The following is a 26,204-nucleotide window of genomic DNA, read 5'->3' as shown; positions in this document are numbered from 1 at the left end:
TATTAGGTTGCAGGCCAGACAGAAAACGGGCATTTTTCTATAAAGTAAAACAACACTAACAGGAGTAAAAATTTGACTTTCAAGTCTATATTTAAAATAGCATCTTATGTAAAGTTACTATTAATACACAGATTTTATGAAATGACAAAATCAACAAACCCATTCCATTCTCACCTTGCACCTTCGGGACAGGAGTTGTAAGTAAAGTGCAATGGTTTTAGAACATTCTCTAGCAAAGTTTTTGCTATAGGAACTCGAGATAAATCAGAATATTCAATACTTGATGGAAGTTTGCTGTTAATCAACAAATAGAGAGACCTATAATACCCTAAAAGGAAAAATACATATTTATAATATAGTACCTTATCTTAAAAGAAGAAAAAAAAACTCATCAATTTTTAAATGCTTTTTAAAAATCTCAATAGGTCCAAATTTCCGGTAATCCTTCTTTAACATTTTATTAAGGAAAACCTTAAACAAACAGATAAGCAGCAAAACTAGTAAACACATGCACCCATGACTCGGTATCTGCAAAGGCTGGCAACAGCCAATCCTACTTCACCTGTATCCCACTCATACAGAAGCAAATCTAAGATATAATTATTTCAAGGCCAGGTACGGTGGCTCACACCTGTGATCCCAGCACTCTGGCAGGCCGAGGTGGGTGGACTGCCTGAGTTCACGGGTTTGAGACCAGCCTGAGTCAGAGCAAGACCCCATCTCTAAAAAAAAAAAATAGCTGGGCGCTGTGGTGGGCACCTGTAGTCCCAGCTACTCGGGAGACTGAGGCAAGAGAATTGCTCAAGCCCAAGAGTTTGAGGTTGCTGTGAGCTGTGACGCCACTGTACTCTACTGAGGGTGACAAACTCAAAGAAAAATAAAAAAGACAACATAATTATTTCAGTGTACCATTAAAAGGACTTCATTTTTGAAAAACACCATTATCATAGATAAAATAAATTAGCAGTAATTCCTTAATGTGACAAATATCTAGTCAGTGTCCAAGTCTTCAATCATCTCTTGTCATAAATTTTGTTTAGCTAGTTTGCTTGAATCAGTATCCCAATAAGGCCTATACATTGTGATCTTTTCATGTGTCTGCTAAGCATCCCCCAAGTATTCAGCTAGTTTTGAGGGCTTTATAAATAGCCTGTTAAAGCCTGTAATCCAAGCAATTTGAGAGGCCCAGGCAGGATCACTTGAGGTCAGGAGTTTGAAACCAGCCTGGGCAAAAGAGAGAGATGCCATCTCTACAAAAAATATTTTAAAAACATAGATAGCCAACGTCCTGCATGCCTGTAGTCCCAGCGATGTGGGAAGCAAAAGCAGGAAGATGGCTTGAGCACATGAATTTGAGGCTGCAGAGAGCTGTGATGACACCACTGTAGTCCAGCATGGATGACAGAGCGAGACCCTACCTCAAAAAGAAAAAGAAAAAGAAAGAGAAAAATTCGTGTTGAATTCATGGAGTAAACTGTAGTGATGTTTTCAACACACTGTGATTATTATCCTCATTGATCCCTACACCGTCCTGTGTCAGGTGGTTCCTGAGCCTGGAGGTCACGGGGAGCGCTGCTCTCTGATGGGACAAGCTCCCCAAGTCTCACCTCCTGGGTCCTGACCCAAACCTACAGTCAGCCTTTTGTTCAGTGACAGTGAAGTTCCTTTAGGAGAAAGTGATGTATCTGGAGACTACAATCTGGCCACCAAGGAAGTTAATTATTTAATTGCAACCTCTGTGTGAGCAGAAACATCTTTTATGGTCTTTGTTAAATTTTTCTTTCTAGGGTGGCGCCTGTGGCTCAAGGAGTAGGGCGCCAGTCCCATATGCCGGAGGTGACGGGTTCAAACCCAGCCCTGGCCAAAAACCACAAAAAAAAAAAAAAAAATTTTTCTTTCTATGCTTTTGATAGGATTTCTAGGTGTGCAGTGAATATAAACTCCGGTTATCCCCAATGATTCAAATCTTACACTCTTTTAGAAATGTTTGCCCGCTTTTTGCACAATAATAAGCACAGTATCTAGGTGTCATTTGTGAATATCTCATCATCACTGTACAGGCACGTATGGTAGCACACATTAAAAACAATCTATTTACCTGGGACAGATTTTGAGGATAGTTCTATACAGCTTCGCACTGGAGTTAAGGTTACTAAACAAGGAGTGTTCAGCACTCTCATCAGACCTGCTCTGTAAGTACCCAAATTTGAAATTAATCCCTCGTATGGATTAATTTCTACTGAAACTCAACATGGAAGCTTGAAAACTCTTTCCTATCCAACTAAAAAGACATATACATCAAGAATGTATAAAAATACATCAAGACTCACTATCACATCATCAACAATGTGCGTGCGGAACAGATACTCTCAGGACACAGCACAGTAGGGCAGGAAGTTCCAAGACAAGAGCTAGGAAGCTTCATAGCATATAATGTAGAACATAAATATAAACTGTAATTAATAAAAATGCCAAAATTTTATAAACTAATAATATCAGGAAGTAATTTATCAAAATAGCTGAAAAATGGCATACACAGAGGATGCTAGAAAGTTTGCTGTCAGATTTTCAAGCATTTCCTATTCTTAGAAACATCTCAGATAATGCATGCTTTTTATTATCTTCCTTGTAATTTTAGAAATCATGAAAAGGAAACATTCCTATCCAATGCTTGGCGTAACGGTGATATGCATAATACGTTAATCATCAATAATACAGATACTTCTAATTATCATTAGTTTGATTTTCAAAAAATTAAATCCCACAAATTTCAATTTACTTTAAATTAACACAGTAATTTCCCTAAGTTTTCATCAAAGTAGTTTTTTTTTTTTTAGAGACAGAGTCTCACTTTATGGCCCTCGGTAGAGTGCCGTGGCCTCACATAGCTCACAGCAACCTCCAACTCCTGGGCTTAAGCGATTCTCTTGCCTCAGCCTCCCGAGTAGCTGGGACTACAGGCACCCGCCACAACGCCCGGCTATTTTTTGGTTGCAGTTTGGCCGGGGCCGGGTTTGAACCCGCCACCCTCGGTATATGGGGCCGGCGTCCTACCGACTGAGCCACAGGCGCCGCCCTCATCAAAGTAGTTTTAAAGAAATAATAATAAATCAAACAGCAGGATTGGAACAGATATTTAACTTGTACACTTCTATTTATTATTTATTTATTTTTGAGGCAGAGCCTATGTCACCTTTGGTAGAGTGCTATGGCGTCACAGCTCACAGCAACCTCAGACTCTTGGGCTTAAGCGATTCTCTTGCCTCAGCCTCCCAAGTAGCAGTGACTATAGGCACCTGCCACAACACCTGGCTATTTTGTTGTTGTTTAGTTGGCCAAGGGCCAGGTTCGAACCCGCCACCCTCAGGACATGTGGCCAGCGCTCTAACCACTGAGCTACAGGAGCTAAGCTAACTTTTACAGTTTTAATCCACAGGATTGAATCAATTACATTTAACCTGTATCATTAGTCCATCATTTCAAGACATGAACAGTTATTTACACTTTCATTAGTAAATATGGCTTTCCAAAACCACCTACAGATCCTTTATGACTGATTACATACATACACACACACACACACACACACATATTTTTAAATGCTAAATAACACTTCTGAAGTCTAAGAGCCCTGAAGTATTTGGCTTTTTACCTGTGAGGATAATGGGACTGTTTATTTTAGATTTTATACTACTCACTTCATCATAAAGGTTTTCTAAAAATTTATTTCATAGTTTTTCTCCAAAAAGTGTCACGAACATCCTCAGAGCAATTTCAGATAGAGTTTATTATACTTTCTATAACACAGCCATTTTAAGGATGGTATCACTGTGTAAAAGCATTAACACGGAGTTATAGAGAAAAATTTCAAATAAACTAAATACTCCATTCTACTGAACTAATGTGAGAGTCTACCATTCTTTTAGTAAGAATAATTTGATAAGATGTGTCTTTTCTTTTGAGTCACGTTCTCATTCTGCTGCCCAGCTGGAGTGCAGTGGCTCCATCACAGCTGGCTGCACCTCCAATCACTGGGCTTAGGTGATTCCCCTCCTTTCTCAACAACCCAAGTATCTGGGGCTACAGGCACCATCATGCCCAGCTAATTTTTTTTTATTTTCTGTTAAGACAGGGTCTCACTGTGTTGCCCAGGCTGGTCTCAAACTCCTGAGCTCAACTGACCCTCCCCACTGAGTCTCAAAGTGCTCAGATTACAGGTGTGAGCCATCACATCTAGTTAACAATAAAATTTACTTCTTAGTAAGACAAGCTCTTCAGACAACTTAACTTGTGCATTTCTGGCATTATCTTTCCTACCCACCCATGACAATCATGCAGGTTTGAGACCCTTCTTACTCGGTCCTTCCATGACTGACGGCTTCACTGCACATGCAAAGTTTGGATTCAAGTACTTGGCATAATTTCTAAAAGCATACATTAATTTTCTTCATTTCCAACCAAAAGAAAATAGCATGTTTCCAAATTTTCTAAGTGGATGGAGCCCAGGACAGGCGTTGGAGCCTGGGACTCCTGCAGCACCCTCACTTGTGCACGATGCTACCGCTACATTTTCCACGTTCACGTCAGTTTAAAGAGCGTGTTGGCTGCACCTACGTCACATGGTAACACCAAACCACAATTCTTACCCCACTTGCTACTTACCATTTTGAATCATGTAGTGCAAAATTTGTTCAATTACTGACACCACGTAGCTAGCATCTTGTAAAACAGGCAAGTAAGTAGTCTCAGATGAAAACACCTCCAGCATTCTCATTGGAAGTGCAACATTCAAACTGTCATCATTACAGTTTTGCAGCAACCTATAAAAATTAAAAAAAAAAAAAACCCAAACACTTACTAAATTGCTGCATGGCAAAAGTCATCAAAAGTTTCCCCAAATTACTCTGTCACCATGATAATCCCTGAGCCCCCCTATTCTAGTGCTAGACCATCTCTAAAAATAGGCATACTTCAAAGAGAAATGATCATTCAGTCAACCAGTTTTAAAAAGAGTTCTTATTGTGTGCCAAAAAGTGTGACAGATACAAGGTTTACAGACATAAGACACGGACACAAACAGATTATAAACACAGAGCAACAAGTATCATAATCCACAAACTGTACCAAGAGAAGCTGTAACTCTATTCCAGTAATTCTTCTCCACATCATCCACAAACATGTTACTTATTTTTCCAAGTTGCAGGGATGCTGCCCTCTGCCCACTCAGCTGTGACTCCATGTCTCTGCCCGCCCCGGCTGCACAGCGTCCCACCCACGCCTGTACACCCAGCACCATTCCCAGGTCAGCAAGGTGTTACTGAGCGTTCAGTCAAAGACTGTGAAATGGGCAAAAAGGGGAAAGGGTACCAAGTGTGCTGCCCAGCTCACCCACTGGGCTATCACCACCCCTATCCACTGGGCTGCTTTGCAGCTCTGAAGAGACAAGTTCACTTGCAGAAAACTGGTCAGTCACACAAATGTTTCACACCCTGAGCTATAACAGGTTCTTTCTGTTCCTGGCAAGACACCTGTACCAGAGACAATATAAATCTCAAGTAAATCAGCTGCAATGTCTTTCCAGGTCCTTCCTTAATTAACAGTTAATAAAAATTCTTTGATATATGTTTACTTCCAAGTCTGATTTTACCTTTTAGACAGATAACATCTAACATCATGAACTCTGACTTCACCCTGAGTTCTCTGATCCCACCTGCCACCCACCAGCAGCATCTATGCCAACCACGTCCCCTGCTGCCCTTCTCTGTGCCTTCTGTTCTTCCTGGATCTCAGACCCCGCCTTCCTCCTATGGAGCATCCCCTCTTCCACATACGCACTCAATCCCACCCACAGGAATTCACCCTAGTACTAGGACCACTCCATCCTTCTAGAGTGATGCTCAGACCAAAGCTTGTGTGCAGCCTCGGCTCCTCCTCGCCTGAAACGCCACAGCCAGTCTGTCTGCAAATCCTGTCCGCTGTCCAGAAGCCACCCTCCATGCTACTCTCTGCCACCAGCTCAGTTCAGGCCCTGCCACTTCCTGCTGATCACTGCATCCCTAGCTGATCCCTGTTCCTACCCTCCTTCTCCTATAGTCCCTGCTCAACACACCAACCAGAATGACCTATCAAAATGTAAGCTGGAGGTATGGGGGAAAGGGGCTGTTCTAGAGGAAAGATTTAGGAGACATCAAAGGGAAATGTGTGGTCACAGACTGTTAAAAAAATAACGCAACTCTATGGGTGTGACAACAGCACCATGGTTTGTAGGAAAGTGAATCTGTAGGAGCATCTCTGGAAACAAATGGGAAGAATTTAGGGAGTGGAGTGTCACTATGTTAGTTGGCAATCATTCAGCACAATGTTAACCATGGTCAACAATGTTAAAGATTCTTAAGTCCATACTCAAGGAGCATTTACTGTACCGTTTTTCTACTCTTTCATATTTGAAGTTTTATATAATAGAAAATGTTATAAGAAAATAGAAATTTTATAAGAAACAGAGAGAAGTCAGCTCATGCCCCTCTTTGCTCACAATTTTCCTTTAGCTTCCCTGCTCTCAGCACAGAAACCGAAGTGTAAGAGAAAATCTCCAGCTGGCCCGAGTGTCCATGCCAGCCTCTCACTCAGCCCTCAGCTGCACAGCAGGCTGGCCTCAACCCCAGCAGACAACGTGCTCCCATAATCGTCTCCCTTCTAAGTCGCCTTCTCAGCAAGGCCTTTCTGGCTAGAGGATCACTAACAGAAGAGTCACTCTCTGATCAGAAACTACAAAACGAATTTCCTCCTTTTTATCTCAACACTTAACATTTTAACATTTACGTTTTCTGTGTAAAAACGTTCATACTTGTTGATGTTTTTTCTTGATCTGCCAGACTAGATATGAACTCCAGGAGATCTAGAACCTCCTGCCCCCTCACAGCCACACCACAGCAGAGATCTGAGCCAGCATCTTGTGGAGCCCCACATGCTCTGTCTAGCAGGTTGAGGTGCAGATGTGTCAACCCTAACATCAGTCCTTTTTTTCTTTTTGAGACAGAATTTCACTTTGTCCTCTTGGTAGTGCCATGACATCATAGCTCACAGCAACCTCAAACTCACGGGCTCAAGCAATTCTCTTGTCTCAGCCTCCCAACTAGCTGGGACTATAGGTGCCCAACACAACGCCCAGCTAGGTTTTGTTTTGTTTTTTTAAAGACATCTGGTCTTGAACTCCTGAGCTCAGGCAATCCACCCACCAAGGCCTCCCAGGGTGCTGGGATCACAGGTGTGAGCCACTGTGTCAGCCTACCTAAAGTCATTACTAATGGATACTCATGAAAGAAGAAATGCAATTAATATAAATATTTGTGAGCTCTTCAAATTACCTTTTTCCTTTATCTTTGAGACAGAGTCTCACTAATGTCGCCCTTGGCAGAGTGTCGTGGCATCACAGCTCACAACAACCTCAAACTCTTGGGCTTAAGTGATTCTTTTGCCTCAGCCTCCCAAGTAGCTGGGACTACGAGCGCCCACCACAACACCTGGCTATTTTTTGGTTGCAGTTGTCATTGCTGTTTTTTTAGCAGGCCCCAGCCAAACTACAACAACAAAAAGTAGCTGGGCATTTTGGCGGGTGCCTGTAGTCCCAGCTATTCAGGAGCCTGAGGCAAGAGAATCACCTAAGCCCAAGAACTGGTGGTTGCTGTGAGCTGTGAGGTCACGGCACTCTACCAAGGGTGACAAAGTGAAACTCTGTCTCTTAAAAAAAAAAAAAAAAAGAATTTTTGCTAGATGCTAGCCTAGTGATGCTAACAGCCCATGATGACACCTACAAAGGGGAAAAAGCAGCCTGAAGTGGTCACCCTGTGGACTGAAACAGTGGGCTCAGAAGGATGTGTCTAGTCAAATGGCCTCATTTCACAATTAAGGGAATGAGGCCTAGTAACTTACCTTGGGGCACCAAGAGCTGGTTGGCCACAGCACCAGCACCAGACCCCGCTCTTCTGACCAGCACTCCAACACTGCACCACCTAATTCCACTGACCCTACAGTCACACACGGCACCAGTTTTTGTTTCGTTAATTGATTCATTTTTACATAACATGAAACTCTACTTCTTTTCTAGTTCTTCAAAAGTGATCTTGGCGTCCTATGGGTAGTACCATTCTCAGGTACCCAGTACACCTAAAATGCAATGCTCCACACACACGAGGCTAGACTGTTGGCTCATTGATGCCACACACTTGAAATAAGGTTTTAAACATTTTTAAGTTTCACTTTGTCAAAATGACATTTCTCACCAAAAAGCATCAGAACTTCTTAGAGAAAACAGCCCCAGGCCTGGGCAGAGAAAGCACAAGCTGAGCCAGGGACATTCTGTGGTCACAGCAGAAATCTCTCAACACACCCCTGGGGTCAAGCCAAAAGAGACAGTCATGTCACCCATGCTGGAGTGCAATGGCACAATCATAGCTCACTGTGACCTTGAACACTAGGGCTCACACAATCCTCTTGTCTCAGCCTCCTGAGTAGCTGGGACAACAGGCAGGTGCCACCATGCCTGGCTGATTGTTAATTTTGCTTTGTAGAGGTGGGGTCTTGCTATGTTGCCTAGGCTGGTCTCAAACTCTGGCCTTAAGCAATCTTCCTGTCCACTTGCCTTTGGCCTCTCACACTGCTGGGATTACAGGAATGAGCCACTGTTCTCAGCCCAGAGAGGCTACTTAAATACTTAAAGGGGTCTCTATCTAAACAGGACTATCAAAAAGAATAATTTATTACATTACCATGTTTTAAAAAATACCTAAGGTCTTACAGAGACTTAAGGGACGGAAGGGTCTTCTTTACAAAATAACACCAGCTCATAAACACTAAAGAAGAGAATTAGAAGAATCTACACTCCTCAAACCATAGATAAATGATACTACAACTGATTCAGGCACAGATCAACAGATGCGAACACCCCTGGGTGACAGAAGTGCAAACTCTAAAATACGTGCTATTTAGCTGTTTACAAAAAAAGTTTGCAAACTCCTTCTTTATATAATGGATGTATACAATGCATTTTCTTTTCTTTTCTTTTTTTTGGTTGCAGTTTTTGGCCAGGGCTGGGTTTGAACCCAGCACCTCCAGCATATGGGGCCAGCGCCTACTCGTTGAGCCACAGGCACCGCCCAACAATGCATTTTCTTTTTCTTTTTTTTTTGTAGAGACAGAGTCTCACTTTATTGCCCTGGCATCACAGCTCTCAGCATCCTCCAGCTATTAGACTTAGGTGATTCTCCTGCCACAGGCACCCGCCACGATGCCTGGCTATTTTTTGCTGCAGTTTGGTCAGGGGTTCGAGCCCCCCACCCTCGGTATATGGGGCCAGGGACCTACTCACTGAGCCACAGGCGCTGCCCGTATACAATGCATTTTCAAACTGAAAGTTTTTCTACAAAATAAGAGGTTAGGTAAAAGTATGAATTCTTGGAATTTGGGATCTCTCTGGTTCTCTGCTCTTTAGTTCCGTTAAATATTTTGGAAAAATCAATTAGTCTAATTCTGACAGCAATATTAAATAAACTTTATTATAGGCAGCTTCTAGAAGATTAACTCCTGTGGCTCAGTGGGCAGGGCACCGGCCCCATATACCGAGGGTGGCGGGTTCGAACCCGGCCCCAGCCAAACTGCAACAAAAAAAATAGGTGGGTGTTCTGGTGGGTGCCGGTAGTCCCAGCTATTCGGGAGGCTGAGGCAAGAGAACTGCTTAAGACCAAGAGCTGGAGGTTGCTGTGAGCTGTGATGCCACGGCAGTCTACAAAGGGCGACAAAACGAAACTTTGTCTCCAAAAAAAATAAAATTAAATGAAAAGATCAACTCCAATTATATTGAAGGCCCATAATCATGTGAAAATTTTACCGCTGCGCAGATATAAGCAATTTATTGAAAACTGGTTTGGTATCTTGGTTTGTTATATTCAGGTATTAATACAGCTCACATCACCTAAATATGCTCTTTTATAGACTTAATCCAAGTTATAGAAGTGACTTATTTTTGAATGCATACATAAAAAGTAAGAGAGCCTGATGAAAGGTGTATTCCTAAGACGTGGCTTTCAAACTCTGTTCTGGCAGAAGCCCTGATGGAATGCATTCGTACCACCAGGAGTCCACTCCTGAGTGGCTTCCATTCCCCAGGAACTAGGACATCCAACATTTCACAAGGTAATTCCAGGACATCTTTGAAAGAAAATATCACCTGGAAGATACTTATATCTGTGTTTTGATTTCTGTCATACCAGCCAGAATCACCCAGAGTAATTATAAAGAATTATACAGACTATTCTAAGGTCTAAAAAAAAATCACGGAAAAACCACTGTCTCAGAAAATGAAAATAAAAGGTGCTTTCTTAGATGTTCAAAGTGGTCAGTACGTTATATACCTATGATAGAATTTACCTGCAACAGAGGCTCATCAACCTTTTGATTTGAAATAAGCATGTAAGTCTCTCCGATCCATCCAACTGCTTCACAAACAGTGCACTGTGTTTAATTAAGTTCTGATACAGCCATATCTGAAACAGTAAAACACACAAAGCACAACTCTCAACCATTAAAATCTAATCATTCGTTAATATGCATAATACTCTAAATAGCTTTAAGTGGTAAACACTGCATCAAACTAAATCAAAACTTAGTAAAAAGTAAATCTTCTAAGTCAGGTTTTACTTAGCAATATTTGCACTTTTTATCTTAAAAATAATACATCTGGGCTAGCAAGTGTGTTGGCTCAGGCTTGTAATCCTAATACTTTGAGAGGCTGAGGCAGTATTGCTATAGTTCAGGAGTTTGAGACCAGCCCGAACAACAGCAAGATCTCATCTTCACAAAAAAATGGAAAAGTTATTAGCTAAGCATAGTGGTGTATGCCTATAGTACCATAACTGCAGAGGCTGAGACAGGAGGTCATGTGAACCCAGGAGTTTGAGGTTACGGTGAGCTATGATGATGCCACTGCACTCTAGCCTGGGTGATAGACCAAGACTCTGTCTCAAAAAAAAAAAAAACAACAAAAAAAAAGAAAGAAAAAAAAATTAACCTAAATTACTTAATAAAAATTAATTAATTTTTTTTTTTTTTTTGAGACAGAGCCTCAAAAGCTGTCACCCTGGGTAGAGTGCGGTGGCATTACAGCTCACAGCAACCTCCAACTCCTGGGCTCAAGCGATTCTCCTGCCTCAGCCTCCCAAGTAGCTGGGACTACAGGCGCCCACCACATCGCCTGGCTGTTTCTTGGTTGCAGCCGTCATTGTTGTTTGGAGGGCCTGGGCTGGATTCGAACCCGCCAGCTCAGGTGTATGTGGCTGGCGCCTTAGCTGCTTGAGCCACAGGCATTGAGCCCAATAAAAATTAATTTTAATTAATCAGTTCTTAAACGTATGCTTAAAGTTCATGTCCATATGAAACAAAAACAGTTCATTTGTAAAAATCAGCAATCCATAATAAAAACAAATGAGAAATGCAGTATTAATCATAAGTTAGATTGGGCCATATCTATTTCTTTTTACCTCTCTTCCTGTGTGTGTGTGTGTCTTTCCCGCCAACATCCTTTCCTCTTGGATATTTCCCCCTTCCCTAACTCCATGAACTTTCCATGGGGAAGGCAATCATAGAACCCCTACCCTACTATGCCCAGTACAAAGTCAGGTACGTGCCAGGCTGGCCAGAACATCCTCTTCCCCTGGATACAAGGATTAGTCATCAAGTTCAGTATTGCTGAGCCAGATTTCAGTCACTTGCATTCAAGACACTTGACTACATATTACATACATTGTTGCTCTTCCACTTTCTCTATGTTTTTATGAAACACTGGTAATTTATTTTTTCATTTCATGAGCCCCATTTAGAACCAGCTGGAATTAAAAGCTTCTTAAATGTGGCTAGTTATAAATGTGGCATATAACCTTCTCTGTCTGTTATTTTTAAGTAGTTTCTCCTTTGACATTAACATTTCTTTGATATACAATGTTATTAAGCAATGTAAATACTAATGCAAAGCACTTTACATTACTTAACTAATTATAGAGCATGCATAATTATATACAGGAAATAATTTTGTGACCCACTCCAAATATTAATTTGCCTACACACAAGCTTTCTTCTTGAGCTGTTTGGAGCTACCTCATCCCTATTTTCTCAGAAACTAATAAGATACTTTCAACACGCTTATCCTATTAAAAAATAAAAGTAAGATATACAGTAACTATATAGACACTATAAACAGTTTATGATAGGACCAATACAAATTAGGCTCTAAATATATCAAGTTGCTTCAAGTTGTCTGTGAAATTAAAGACACCAAAGCATTAATAATAATATATGATACAAAAACATTGATATTCTCTGGACAGGGTTTTGATACTGACTGCTACATCTTTTTTTTTTTTTTTTAATTTTTTTATTTTTTTGAGACAGTCTCACTATGTTGCCCTGGGTAAAGCACTGTGGCGTCACAGCTCACAACAACCTCTAACTCTTGCGCTTAAGCAATTCTCTTGCCTCCGCCTCCCAAGTAGCTGGGGCTACAGGTGCCTGCCACAATGCCGGGCTATTTTTTTTGTTGCAGTTGTCGTCGTTTAGCTGACCGGGGCGGGGTTCGAATCTGCCAGCCTCAATACATGTGGCTGGCGTTGTAACCACTGTGTGCCATAGGTGCCGAACCTGACTGCTACATCTTGACAAATGCACCAATGTCATTTAAAAAATTCTAGTTTATCACTACATTAAATATCTGCCTTAATTTTTTTGTTATTTACTAAATGCAGATAAAGTTCTTAAATCATTCCTTCTTATGGATTCTTTCTCAAGAAATCAATTGAGGATCTGTATCAATAACATAAGGGAATACACCAAGAAAACAATAAAATATGGAATAAAGAAGAAAAGCTATATAACAAAACTAAAGCAAATCAAAAGCTGTCCCAGGACAGTGGCAGGCCTGGAAAGCAACCGGTTCAAACTGGCCCAAGAAGGTGGGTCAAGGGGTGCTAGAAGAAGATCTTTCCATGGGAAAGAGAGGACATAACGGCTTTAGTTCCAGGGAATGTTGCACTGAGCAGCACAGTGCAGGGCCTGGTGGAAGGGGGAGGAAAGCGCTACACAGAGATTCACCCAACAGTCTGGGAGGCTGAAGCAGAAGGACTGCCTGAGGGCGAGGAGTTTGAGACCAGCCTGGGCAACTTACTGAGACCCCATCTCTAAAAATAAACAGAAAAATTAGCTGGGCCTGGTGGCAGGTACCTGTAGTTCCAACTACTCAGGAGGATCCCCTGAGCCCAGGAGTTGAAGGTACAGTAAGCTATGATGAAATAATTGCACCCTAGCCTGGGCAACAGAATGAGACCTTGTCCCCAAAAAATAAATAATTTTTTCAAAGAAAAATTAAATGACTAAAAAGACAGGCAATTATTAACTGTAGTAACTACAGATAAACTGTATATGAAAAAAAAAAACAATGCTATTATACTATTTGATTTAGTACCTTAAAGTTCTAAAAATTTTTAAAAGGGAGGTAAGGAAGAAATAGCTGTATATACTTATTTTCACAGAGTACCTTTGAAAACTATCAGACATATCACGTATGCTCCTAGAGTGAGAACCAGGGACCTTGGGGCAAGAGACATTTTCCCTTATGTGATTAATTCACTGCTCTCACATCTTTGCTTGCAAATTGAATAGACCCCTAAGTTCACTTTTCTTGCATGAACCAGGTTTGATGACACTGAATACTATTTATAGTTTCATAATCCGCAATAATAAATTTGCTTTGTAGTTGCTTGAGTCCTAGAGTCAAATGTGTTCATTTACCTATAATCTTTTCACTGCTGGCTTCTGGGGCAGGGTTGTGCAACCCCACAATATCTAGAAACCACACAGTGAGCGCTGGTTCAGCCTCACACAAAAAGGTGCCTTGGAAAGACACCAACTGACACCCCAAAGCACCTGCATGTCTGTGCTCCTTGGTGACTTTTCAAACTACAAGATTAGAGCATGTGAGGACGAGGACAGCCTACTCCAGAAAGAAAGCCAGATTACCCGCTGGTGTATGTTTCTGATGTTTAGGAGTCCAAGACAGGAGGGATCACTTGAAGCCAGGAGTTCAAGACCAGCCTGGGCAATATAGCCAGACTCTTATCTCTACAAAAATTTTCAAAATTAGGCAGGTGTGGTGGTGTGTGCCTGTAGTGCCAGCTACTTGGGAGGCTGAGGCAGGAGGATCACTTGAGCCCAGGAGTTTGAGGCTGCATGAGCGAAGATCAGGCTTCTCACTCCAGTCTGAGTGACAAAAGTAGACTCTAAAATAAACAAACTACTTTTACTACCTTACTAGATTGGCAGTTATTAGAAGGTTCTCACCATGTTTCAGACTAGCTCACCTCAGGCAGCAATGATGGGTTTTAAATCCATCAGATAAACAATAAATCATTCCCTGTCCTCTGAACTAACTCACTAATTCAGGACCTTTCCAGTATGTGCAGTATTCTGTAGCATGGAACACTTGCTTTTCACTGTATAATCACTTTTTAAGATAATTTGAGGTTTATAATTAACACAGGTAAACAAAAGTTTCTATATTTAACCTAACAATGGCATATGAATCTCTTTGTATCTCCTGGGAAAATGGATAGTTAAAAGTTCCATTTAAAAAAATAATCAGGCCCACCAACCCAGGAATGGATTAACAAGCTGTGGTACATGTATACCATGGAATACCATTCAACCATTAAAAAAGATGGAGACTTTACATCCTTTGTGTTAACCTGGATAGAAGGGGAACACATTATTCTTAATAAAGCATCACAAGAATGGAAAAGCAACAATCCTATGTACTCAATTTTTTTTTTTTTTTTTTTTTGGAGACAGAGCCTCAAGCTGTTGCCCTGGGTAGAGTGCCGTGGCATCACAGCTCATGGCAACCTCCAACTCCTGGGCTCAAGCAATTCTCCTGCCTCCGCCTCCCAAGCAGCTGGGACTACAGGCGTCTGCCACAACACCCGGCTATTTTTTGGTTGCAGCTGTCATTGTTGTTTGGCGGGCCTGGGCTGGATTCAAACCAGGTATGTGTGGCTGGCAGGTATATGTGGCTGGCACCTTAGCTGCTTGAGCCAAAGACGCCAAGCCTACGTATTCTATTTTGATATGAGGACAATTAATGACCTAGTAGACAGAGAGGGAATGAGGGAGGCGGGTAGGAGAAGGGAAGAGCAGAGAGAGGGAAGGAGGGAGGAGGGTGGGGTCTCAGTGGACACACCTCTTGGGGGCAGGACACAATTATAAGAGGGACTTTATCCAACAAATGCAATCAGTGTAACCTGGTATCTTGTACCCTCGATGAATCCCCAACAATAAAAAGAAATACATCATGGAAAAACATAAAAAAAATAAAAAATAAAAAATAATATCAGGCTCGGCGCTTGTGGCTCAGCAGCTACGGTGCCAGCCACATACACTGGAGCTGGCGGGTTCAAATCCAGCCCAGGCCTGCCAAACAACAGTGACAACTACAACCAAAAACAGCCAGGCGTTGTGCTGGCGCCTGTAGTCCCCACTACTCGGGAGGCTGAGGCAAGAGAATTGCTTAAGCCCAAGAGTCTGAGGTTGCTGTGATGCTATGGCACTCTACCAAGGGCAACGTAGTGAGCCTCAAAAAAAAAAAAAAAAATTCATCTCTATATATTTTTCACTGTTAAACAGACTGTTCCTCAATACTGGTAATCCAAAAAGCCTACAACATTTTTAGAGAAATATAATTGTATTTTGGGTATTTTTTGAGCCCCTGTGCTAGAGACCGCAGACACTGGGTGTACTTCCCAAGGAGGCGGGAATGCCGAGGACGGCCAGGGCAGCCTAGGGGTGTGTGGCAGAGGGATCAATATATGCCACTGATTTTATATGTGAAATTGCCCATAATAAAAAATGAAAAAGCCTATTGAAAATGAACATCAAATTTTAAGAGGAAAAGCACATTACCACAAAAATGACCTATTGCCACTGAGAAGTTCACAAAGACTTAGATGTAGTAGAGGGGTTACCTGATGTCCTGATCAGAGATACTCACCATTTCCACTTTAAAAAAAATAAGAAGATGGGGCGGCGCCTGTGGCTCAAAGGAGTAGGTCGCTGGCCCCATATACTGAAGGTGGAGGGTTCAAACCCATCCCCGGCCAAAAACAGAAAAAAACAAAGTAAGAAAGATGAAAAATATATAAACAAGGGCCAGTGAAAATGTAGTTAACACTCACCAAACGTTTTGAGTCTTCATCTTGTTTGTAAAAAAACAGAAGCTGCCTTACCAAAAGGGTAAGGTTAGGACCATTAGCAATAGGAAAAGTGCCACCAGACTGTGACAGGTGAGCACAGCGATCAAACGCACTCCTTTGGACGGAATACTGAAAGCAAAACAAAGCACATAAGTTGGTCATTTACAGACATCATCCTTATCTAAAGATACGCTAAATGTTTTTTAATGGAGTGGTAGAAATGTATAATAAATATACTGATACTGGAGTTCAAAAAAAAATCTGGAATGCAATGAAAGACCCTGAGTGCCCACACAGACTCCCCTACCCCTTCCTTCTGCTTTGATCTCAGGCTATGGTTTGGGCTATTGTCTGTACTTTGTTACTTAAAAGCTACCTAAAAGCTTATCTATCTACCCTGTTTTCCCGAAAATAAGACATCCTCCGAAAATAAGACCCACTTACAGGAAAGATAAGACGTCCCCTGAAAATAAGACCTAGCACATCTTTGGGAGCACACCTTAAAATCAGACGCTGTCTTATTTTCAGGGAAACAGGGTATAAATCTTTATACAATAAAATTATTTACTGTGAAAAATACTATTATCAACATTAACATACATTAAAAAGGTATATAAAAATACATACAAAATGAATGCTGATAATAACAAGGTCAAATTTTTTTTATTTTAAAAACAAACAAACTTACTTGCTGTTTTCTATCTCTGTAGCCTCGAATAAATGACTGGATAATTACTGCATTTTTCAGTCTTCGCCTTTCTTCCTGAATAATGAAGGGAGGAGAAAGGAGGCAATTGGTCAGTATCAGCGAAAATGACATTTGCTCATAAAGACTTTTGATAAGAAAAGAACTCAGTCTTTATACCATCTGCTGAATATATTTTTTACCATATTCAGAGTTGTGCAACCATCACCACTGTTCTAATTTTAGAACATGTTCATCACTTCCAAACAGAAACCCTGTACCCATCAGCAATAATCCCTCATTCTCTGTCCCCCCACTCCCTAGCAAGCACTAATCTACCCTCTGTCTCCATTGATTTCCTGTTCTCAGCATTTTATATGCTGGAGTCACACAACACTCAGTGCGATGTTCTCGGTGTGTGGCAGACCTTCACTCCTCTCACGGTTGCGAGCACTATTCTACTATACGGAAAGACCATGTTACGTTTAGCCATCCGTCTGCCGAGGGACACTTGGGCTGCTTCCGCTTTCAGCCCTTATGAATAAGGCTGCTAAGGACACTCCGTGGAAACAATGGAAACAAGTTTTCATTTCTCTTAGTTAGACATCTATAAGTGGAATTAACATTTTGAGAGCTGCCACACTGTTTTCCAAAATGGTAACACCATTTTACCATCTTACCAGCATAGATAGGGTGACTTTTCTGGAGGTTTAGTTACAATTTTTTTTTTTTTTTTGAGACAATCTCAAGCTGTCGCCAGCTCACAGAAACCTCAAATTCCTGGGCCCAAGTGCTTCCTTTGCCTCAGCCTCCGCAGTAGCTGGGACTACAGGCACCCACCACAATGCCCGGCTATTTTTTGTTGCAGTTGTCATTATTGTTTAGCTGGCCTGGGCCAGGTTCGAACTCGCCAGCCTTGATGTATGTGGCCGGTGCCCTACCCACTGGGCTATGGGCACTGTCCCAGTTTCAAATATTAAAAGAATACAAACAACACAAACATACATCTTAAAGATCACTTTCTTGTATCAAAAGAAAACTCTAGTTCCCACTGATTTGAGACTGCCTTTAACATTTTCAGTGACCTGGCAACAATAACTATTTCCATCGCCATTTTATACACGGCAGCTACTGGTGTTTGAGAGCCTGCTTTGTGCCAGCCCTGAAAGGCACCTCATATTCAACCACACAACAATCTTACAGGTGAGCATTACTTCCAATTAAAGATGCAGAACCTGATATTTTTGTGAAGATTAAGCAACACCCACAGATGTACAAGAGTTAGAATGCAAGTTCAGGTGTGACGCTCAAGTGTGCTCCATCTTACCACACTACATTGTTTCACGTCGTCTGTGAACGCCACTCACCAACCTGAAACACACAGACACTCCAAGCTCTTCACATATCCCTGGGGTTAGGGAACGTTGTCAGGTCAAGGAAGTATACTTTCTGAGCTTGAAATTGTTGCAAGAAAACCTGTGAGCTTTAATTTAGTTTTGGAATCATTATTCTAAGAGCACTTATTTAAAAGCTTATAGCCTGGACAACGGCCAGACACTGTCTCTATAAAAAATTAAAAAATTACCCAAGCAGGGCGGTGCCTGTGGCTCAAGGAGTAGGGCGCCGGTCCCAAATGCCAGAGGTGGTGGGTTCAAACCTAGCCCCAGCCAAAAACCAGAAAAAAAAAAAAATTCATTAAAAAAAATTACCCAAGCATTATGGCATATACCCGTAGTCCTAGGTTCTTGGGAGGCTGAGGTGGGAGGACAGGTTAACCCCAGGAGTTCGAGGCTGCACTGAGCTATCACTATGCCACTGCACTCCAGCCTGGACAACACAAGGAGACTTTCTTATTTCTTTACAAAACATAAAGCACGCCGGGCATAAGCAGTGGCTCACACCAGTAATCCTAGAATTCTGGGAGGCTGAGGCAGCTGGGTGTTGTGATAGGTGTCTGTAGTCCCAGCTACTTGGAAGGCTGAGACAAGAGGATCGCTTTGAGCCCAAGAGTTTGAGGCTGCTGTGACACTACAGCACTCTATCAAAGGTGACAAAGTTAAGACTGTCTCAAAAAAAACAAACAGAAAACAAAAAGCTCAATGGATAAATTTAACAATTAGACAGTGCTCAAGAAACTGATGCAGATATTTGAAAGGATAAATATACAGAAAAGCACACTCATAAGAATGTGGGATACAAGGCCAAGGTCAAATATATTTGCAATTTGAGTTCAAAGAGGAGAAGCAGAATGAAGCAAAAGCAGTATTAGAAGAGAGTACAGCTAAGAATTTTTATCAAAATAATAATAATAATGATAATGATAATGAAAATTAAAAGCACCAACCAGCAAACACCTTTCTTGGTGAAGTAGTTATTCAACTGAGGGAGTTTTACTGCCCAGCGGATGTTTTGTATTTCTGGAGACATTTTTGGTGGCCACAACTAGGGGAGAGTGCCGCTCCATCTAGGGAAAGGCCATGGATGCTGCTAAACATTGTCCCACGTACAGGACGCTCCCACAACAAAGAATTGTCTGCTCAGAACGCCCACAGTGCCAAGGCTGGGAGATCCTGCCTGAAAGTGTTTTCATCTGTTCCTTGCACCAAAAATGTTCTTCCTCCAGCTTTTTCACAAGGCAGCTTCTTTTTAATCCTTGGGGAATTAGCTCCACACTAACCTCCTTACCCTGTCCACGCAGGCCTCCCCAGAGACTGCCTGTCACCCTGACTGTCTCTGCATCCAGCAGGCAAGACATTACCTGAGGCACAAGCTCTCAACAAATGTTTGCTAAAGGCATGAATGAGTTGTCAAAGTATCAAAACATTAAAAACCCTATCTAAAAAGCAGGCCATAAGATACTACAATTGCTAACTGATGAACAGAGTAAAGCTGGGCGGTGCCTGTGGCTCAGTGAGTAGGGCACAGGCCCCATATGCCGAGGGTGGCGGGTTCAAACCCGGCCCCGGCCAAACTGCAACAGAAAAATGGCCGGGCGTTGTGGTGGGCACCTGTAGTCCCAGCTGCTCGGGAGGCTGAGGCAAGAGAATCACATAAGCCCAGGAGTTAGAGGTTGCTGTGAGCCGTGTGACGCCACGGCACTCTACCCAAGGGCGGTACAGTGAGACTCTGTCTCTAAAAAAAAAGAGTAAAGCTATTTTAAGAAATTATAAGCAGAAAGATAAAATGTAAGATAAAGAATAAAACAAGGAAGCCATCAGCTCTTTCATCTTCTTCACAAATAGTTAAGATACATCCCTATTGCTGTGGACATGACCATTAAAAAAACTTCCACTAGGTTTTCTATCGGCTACTTTGGTAGCACTCAGCCTACTGGGGACATTGTATTAACCCTTTATTAGATTATTGTTTCCCCTCCGTTTCCTGCGTGTGACACTGTCCAAGTGGAAATACAAAGCCAGCAACTGTGATTGTCTAGTAGATTCTGCAGTAGGAACAGTGCATGCCTGGATCTCTTGCTAACTGTTCAGGACAGCTAATAACTAGGTGGTCTGTGGAGCTAAGGGAGGTTTGTTTTATATGATCATCTTTGGAGATGTAAAGCTTTGTTATTATGTAGGGCTAACCAACTGTGGATTGAGAATCTGTTCATTAAGAAGGGCTGTCTTGAAGGTAAATCTCCAGGGACTCCAGCCATTGAGATGGATAGCAGAAGGAAAATCACATGTGAAATTCCTCGAATAAAAATTTATTAATTTTTCCTACTGCCATAATAAAAAAAACTTTTATATCCCCCCCCAATACATCCCTAAATAGCAAGTTTTCTCTTTTTGTTTGATAAAATATCAACATTATACACTAGGGCTTTCTAGATTTTCTAGAAACCCTGTCTTAGGCAAACAAGCCAACCAAAAGCCCCTATCCCCACTCCACTGTGGAAACTGCCTTTTCAGTTTATCTTTTTCTCTACTGGTTCCAGAATAAAAGACTTACTGTAAAATGCAACAAATCCAAAAATGTTTCTAAAGCTAAACACACACACACACACACACGTCACATACAGTACACGTATCATATAAAAACGAAACCAACGCTATCTACAGTTTCACAAAACTGTTTTTACCTCTCTCTTTCTTCTTTCTTCCTGAGTACGATGTAAAAGAGAAGCCTTTTCTTCCTAAATCCAAAGAGAATAATAAAGAAGGTATAATTTCAATTTTAAAACACTATTATTCCAAAAATTATAGAATATTCTCACCCCAAAATGATTCTGAAGACAATCCAAAGTATCTGATTTAATCAGATGAGAAAGCAGAGGCACAGCAGGTTAAACGGTTTCCTGGAGGTCACAGATCTAATTAGTTAGTATTTCAGAAGTTTTCTAAGAATAAAATCTGATTTCTTCATATACAAAGCAAGTACAAGTACAAGTGGAGACATGTGAGCCAGACTGGCCCCCGGTGCCAAGTCCACATTCTGGATGGTAAGTCACACTCCCCAGGGAGCTGGGCAATGTGAACGGGGCCTCTCACTCCTAACAGCTTTGTGCCAGTGTGCAATTATCTCAGCAGAAACTTCATGAGAAAAAGTTTCTTTGATGAAAAAAATTTTTTATAAGCAAAACTAAATTTTGAACAAAATTTATTTTGAAAAAAATAAAAAGGAAAGTTAAAAATTTCAAATTAAAAAAAGGGAAAAAAACCTAAAGGGTGGCACCTGTGGCTCAGTGGGTAGGGCGCTGGCCCCCATATACCGAGGGTGGCGGGTTCAAACCCGGCCCTGGCCAAACTGCAACAACAAAAAAATAAAAAAATTTAAAATTGTTCCAGTCTTGTCTTGACACAGTGGCTCAGGCCAGAGGCTGGGGTAGGAGAAGCACCTGAGGCCAGGAGGAGTCGGAGACCAGCCTGAGTAACAGTGAGATCCTATCACTTAAGAGAAAAAACCGAAACCAAAACTATTCCAGTCTTTAATGCATGAATATTTCATTTCTGTTAATTTATTATGTAATATAAAATTAAAGGTCCAAGACACTGCATATGAAATCATTAGAAAAATAAATTTTAATCTTTTTTTGTTGAGACAGACTCTCTGTCACTCAGGCTAGAGTGTCATCATCATAGCTCACAGCAACCTCAAACTCTTGGACATAAGTCATCCTTTTCCCTCAGCCTCTCAAGTAGCTGGGACTACAGGCGCCCACCACAACACCCGGCTATTTTTTTGTTGTTGTTGTTGTTGCAGTTTGGCCGGGGCTGAGTTTGAACCCATCACCCTCGGCATATGGGGCCGGCGCCCTACTCACTGAGCCACAGGCACCGCCCCCTTCTGTCTTTCTTACTCATTTACTCACTCTTCCTCTATATAACCATGTTATATAAGATATGTAAGATTATCAACAGGAAATTAACACCGGTACCATGTATTACTAACTGTGGGCTTAGTGAAGTTCACCAATTCTTCTACTCATGACCTTTATCTGTTCTCAGTCTGAGCCAGGCTCCCATACTGACACTGTTCTTCCTCATCTTCTCTGATCTGACAAGGCAGGTGCCTTGTCTCTCATGTCCTGAGTCTATCCCTCAATTTAGGCTTTTACAGTATTTGCTAAAAATTACAGTAAGGATACGCAATAATGACAGTATTAAGAGTCTAACCCATAGGATAATACATAGATCTATGACTCCATGCCTATATAAATAATTGAGTAAATAAACGGACAAGGGAAAAGAAAAATCTCTTCCTCACAGAATCTAGTTAAAAAATGCGAAGGAAAGTGCAAAACAGAGTCACTAACACCAGGGTAATCAATGCTGCAGATAAGATCTACTGGTGCACCCTGCAATCAAGGGGCCAATCTGTGCCTGGACTCCACACATCTCCCTCAAGACACTTCTCCACTATCATGGTAAAGACAGCAAATTTATAGTGGGAAAAAACCCCGAAGACACAACCAAGAGATAAAGTAAACATCTCCGGTAACAAAACATAAGGAAATCATGAACCTGATAACAATACAAGGATACGATATAACTATTAAAAGACCCTTTTTACTTAAAATATATTTCAGGGGAAATCCTATCACTAAACAGAAAGATGAAAAGACAGTATCACTTGTTATAAGTAGATGGCATTTCTAAAATTAAACACAATAGACAGGCGAGGTGGCTGAGGGGAGTACATTGCCTGAGCTCACAAGTTTGAGATCAACCTGAGCAAGAGGGAGATCCTGTCTCTAAAAAATAGCTGCTGTGGCGGGCACCTGCAGTTCCAGCTACCTGGAAGGCTGGGGCAAGAGAATCACTTGAACCCAAGAGTTTGAGGTTGCTGTGAGCTAAGATGCCACAGCACTCTACCAAGAGTGACCAAGTCAGACTCTGCCTCAAAACAAACAAATAAAACAAACAAAAATAAACACAATAAAAAGCACATTCTTACATCTTAAGTTAGTTAATAATCTGAATTGCGGGCGGCGCCTGTGGCTCAAATGAGTAGGGCACTGGCCCCATATACCGGGGGTGGTGGGTTCAAACCTGGCCCTGGCCAAAAACAATAAATAAATAAATAAATAATCCTTGGGAAAAAAAACTGAATTGCATAAATATCTTATAAATTCATTTAAGAAAAGCCCCATCAGAAACTAAGTTCCTCAAAGCAAAAGAAACTGCTTACAATCACAATAAAGGCATATGAGGTGCTATATTGGTTACTTTAAAAAGATGAGACTTTATTAGACAATTTTGTCTTTTTTTTTTTTTTCTTCTTTGAAACAGAGCCTCAAGCTGTCATGCTTGGTAGAGTGTCGTGGCATCACAGTTCACAGCAACCTCCAATTCCTGGGCTCAAGTGAGCCTGCCTCCCAAGTAGCTGGGACTACGGGTGCCCGCCAGGCTATTTTTTTTGGTTGCAGCTGTCATCACTGTTTGGTGGGCCCAGGCTGGATTCGAACCTGCTAGCTCAGGTGTATGTGGCTGGCGCCTTAGCCGCTTGAGCCACAGGCACCGAGCCTGTCCTTTTACTTTGATATTAATCAACACAGAACTCTAACTGACACATTTATTATTAGAGAACTCTAATAATTAGGGTTCTAATAATTAGAACTCTAATAATTATTAGGCAGGCAAATGATATTTCTCTGAGCAACCCAACTGGATTCTGAAAAGGAATTCCTAACCAATTTATCATTTGGGTTCAACAAAATTTTCTTTCAAGAAGCCACTGGGGTTTGAGCTCTTAAATGTCTCTTTTTATTTAGTAATATTTGCATAGTAATAAAAATGGGTGAGAGGAGGTGGTCTTTACCCATTCATCACTAAGAACCAGTTCAGGAAAACACTCCTGGAAATTTTTTTTTTTTTTTTTTGAGACAGAGCCTCAAACTGTCACCCTGGGTAGAGTGCCCTGGCATCACAGCTCACAGCAACCTCCATGTCCTGTGCTCAAGTGATTCTCGCACTCAAGTGATTCTCCTGCCTCCGCCTCCCAAGTAGCTGGGACTACAGGCGTCCGCCACAATGCCCAGCTATTTTTTTTTTTTTTGGTTGCAGCCGTCATTGTTGTTTGGTGGGCCCAGGCTGGATTCGAACCCACCAGCTCAGGTGTTATGTGGCTGGCACCTTAGCAGCTTGAGCCACAGGCGCCTAGCCCATTCCTGGAAACTTTTGTTCTTAACCTTGTAAATGACATTAAACATAACTGTTCCAAGTTTTTCATAATCCCTTTCCTCACAATGAACATATGCATCCCTTGGTGAAAGTTTCACTCCACAAAGACTGGATATTCTTTTATTTCTCCCCTGAAGATAAAGAGAATATAGACAGATACTCTTCTTGAAGTAAGAGTCAAGAGACATTCTGCTGAGGGCTTTCAACGTGAGAGAGAAGTGGGTGCTGGTAACTGCCACCCAAGACTTCCTGAGGCTAAAGCAAGGGTCACCTGACTTTAACAGGAGTGAGGACTTGGCACGCAGTTGGAGAGAATTCTTTTTTTTTTTTGAGACAGTCTTATTTTGTCGCCCTCTGTAGAGTGCTATAGAGTCACAGCTCGCAGCAACTTCCAACTCTTGGGCTTAAGCGATTCTCTTGCCTTAGCCTCCTGAGGAGCTGGGACTACAGGCACCAACCACAACGTCTGGCTTTTTTCTGTTGCAGTTGTCATTCTGTTTTAGCTGGCTGGGGCCAGGTTTGAAACCGCCACCCCTAACTAAGATTGTCAGGGCTGCCTTTTGTATCCAAAAGGGAAGTTTTGTTTGGGGTCAAGTTTCTGCGCTACAGCACACTGGAACAAATCCTGTATTAAACCAACACACCATCTCAGCTTTTCCCATTACATCACACTTGGGGTATATGCCACTGTTTGTCATGAAGTCATCAACAGGTTGTAATGGAATTCCTCTAATTTAGGAGTTTAAAAAAAATTGTCTAGGGCGGCGCCTGTGGCTCAGTGAGCAGGGCGCCGGCCCCATATGCCGAGGGTGGCGGGTTCAAACCCAGCCCCGGCCAATCTGCAACAAAAAAATAGCCGGGTGTTGTGGCGGGCGCCTGTAGTCCCAGCTGCTCGGGAGGCTGAGGCAAGAGAATCGCGTAAGCCCAAGAGTTAGAGGTTGCTGTGAGCCGTGTGATGCCACGGCACTCTACCTGAGGTACAGTGAGACTCTATGTCTCTACAAAAAAAAAAAAAAAAAAAAATTGTCTATTCAGATCAGGGCTGACCAACAGCAGGGGAGTTGTTGAGTTCACACCATCAGTGGCTCATCAACCTGCAGTGAACAGAACCAACTTTGTCTTCAGAGGGAGAACAGCTGCTCTACGTATTTGTCCCCATCGATAAATGGACAAAGAACTAAATATTAGACAAGGGAATCTTGCCCAGCATTGCATGCGCTTTATCACTAAACATCATTTTAACCATCACCTTGAGCAGCTCCTGCCCTTGCATACACATCAAGGCCGTGCTCTCCACATCTGCATTTCAACCCCCTCTCCCCTGCCCCCTCTCTGTGACTAGAATCTCAGGCTGTTTGGACTTCTTTCCTGTTTGTCCCCCAAATTGAGCAGAGGTTGTAAGCAGTACACCTATGGTTTCACAATAAAGTCCAAGTGAATGTTTCATGGTGTAATTTGGCACATAAGGGGACAGGTTCATTCAGTCTATACAAAACAAATTTCAAGAATCTTCACATTTGTTTGATTTTTCTTTGCAGTCAGCAAGTTTACAAACTAAAAGCCTACTCCATTGAGTCATGAACATAATTGTTCTACACGGAGACACACAACAAT

The 26,204-nt window shown here is 41.8% G+C and overlaps 1 protein-coding gene across 2 annotated transcripts in view; it reads right to left on the bottom strand.

The window, feature by feature from the left end:
• The window catches only part of UBE3C (ubiquitin protein ligase E3C), a 129,816-nt gene that overhangs the window by 93,673 nt on the left and 9,939 nt on the right, over positions 1–26,204 (bottom strand). For both annotated transcript variants that reach the window (XM_053608439.1, XM_053608440.1), the window contains exons 2-7: positions 21,050–21,103; positions 16,972–17,046; positions 16,266–16,412; positions 10,423–10,538; positions 4,663–4,820; positions 175–328 (exon numbers count right to left, since the gene is read on the bottom strand). In XM_053608439.1, the coding sequence (XP_053464414.1) occupies positions 175–328; positions 4,663–4,820; positions 10,423–10,538; positions 16,266–16,412; positions 16,972–17,046; positions 21,050–21,103 (704 nt within the window). The remainder of the gene's footprint in view (positions 1–174; positions 329–4,662; positions 4,821–10,422; positions 10,539–16,265; positions 16,413–16,971; positions 17,047–21,049; positions 21,104–26,204) is intronic.

The sequence above is a fragment of the Nycticebus coucang genome, chromosome 11 (assembly GCF_027406575.1).
Source record: "Nycticebus coucang isolate mNycCou1 chromosome 11, mNycCou1.pri, whole genome shotgun sequence".
NCBI lineage: Eukaryota > Metazoa > Chordata > Mammalia > Primates > Lorisidae > Nycticebus > Nycticebus coucang.
The sequence above is the reverse complement of the archived record's forward strand: the minus strand, read 5'-3'. Positions and strand labels throughout refer to the sequence as shown.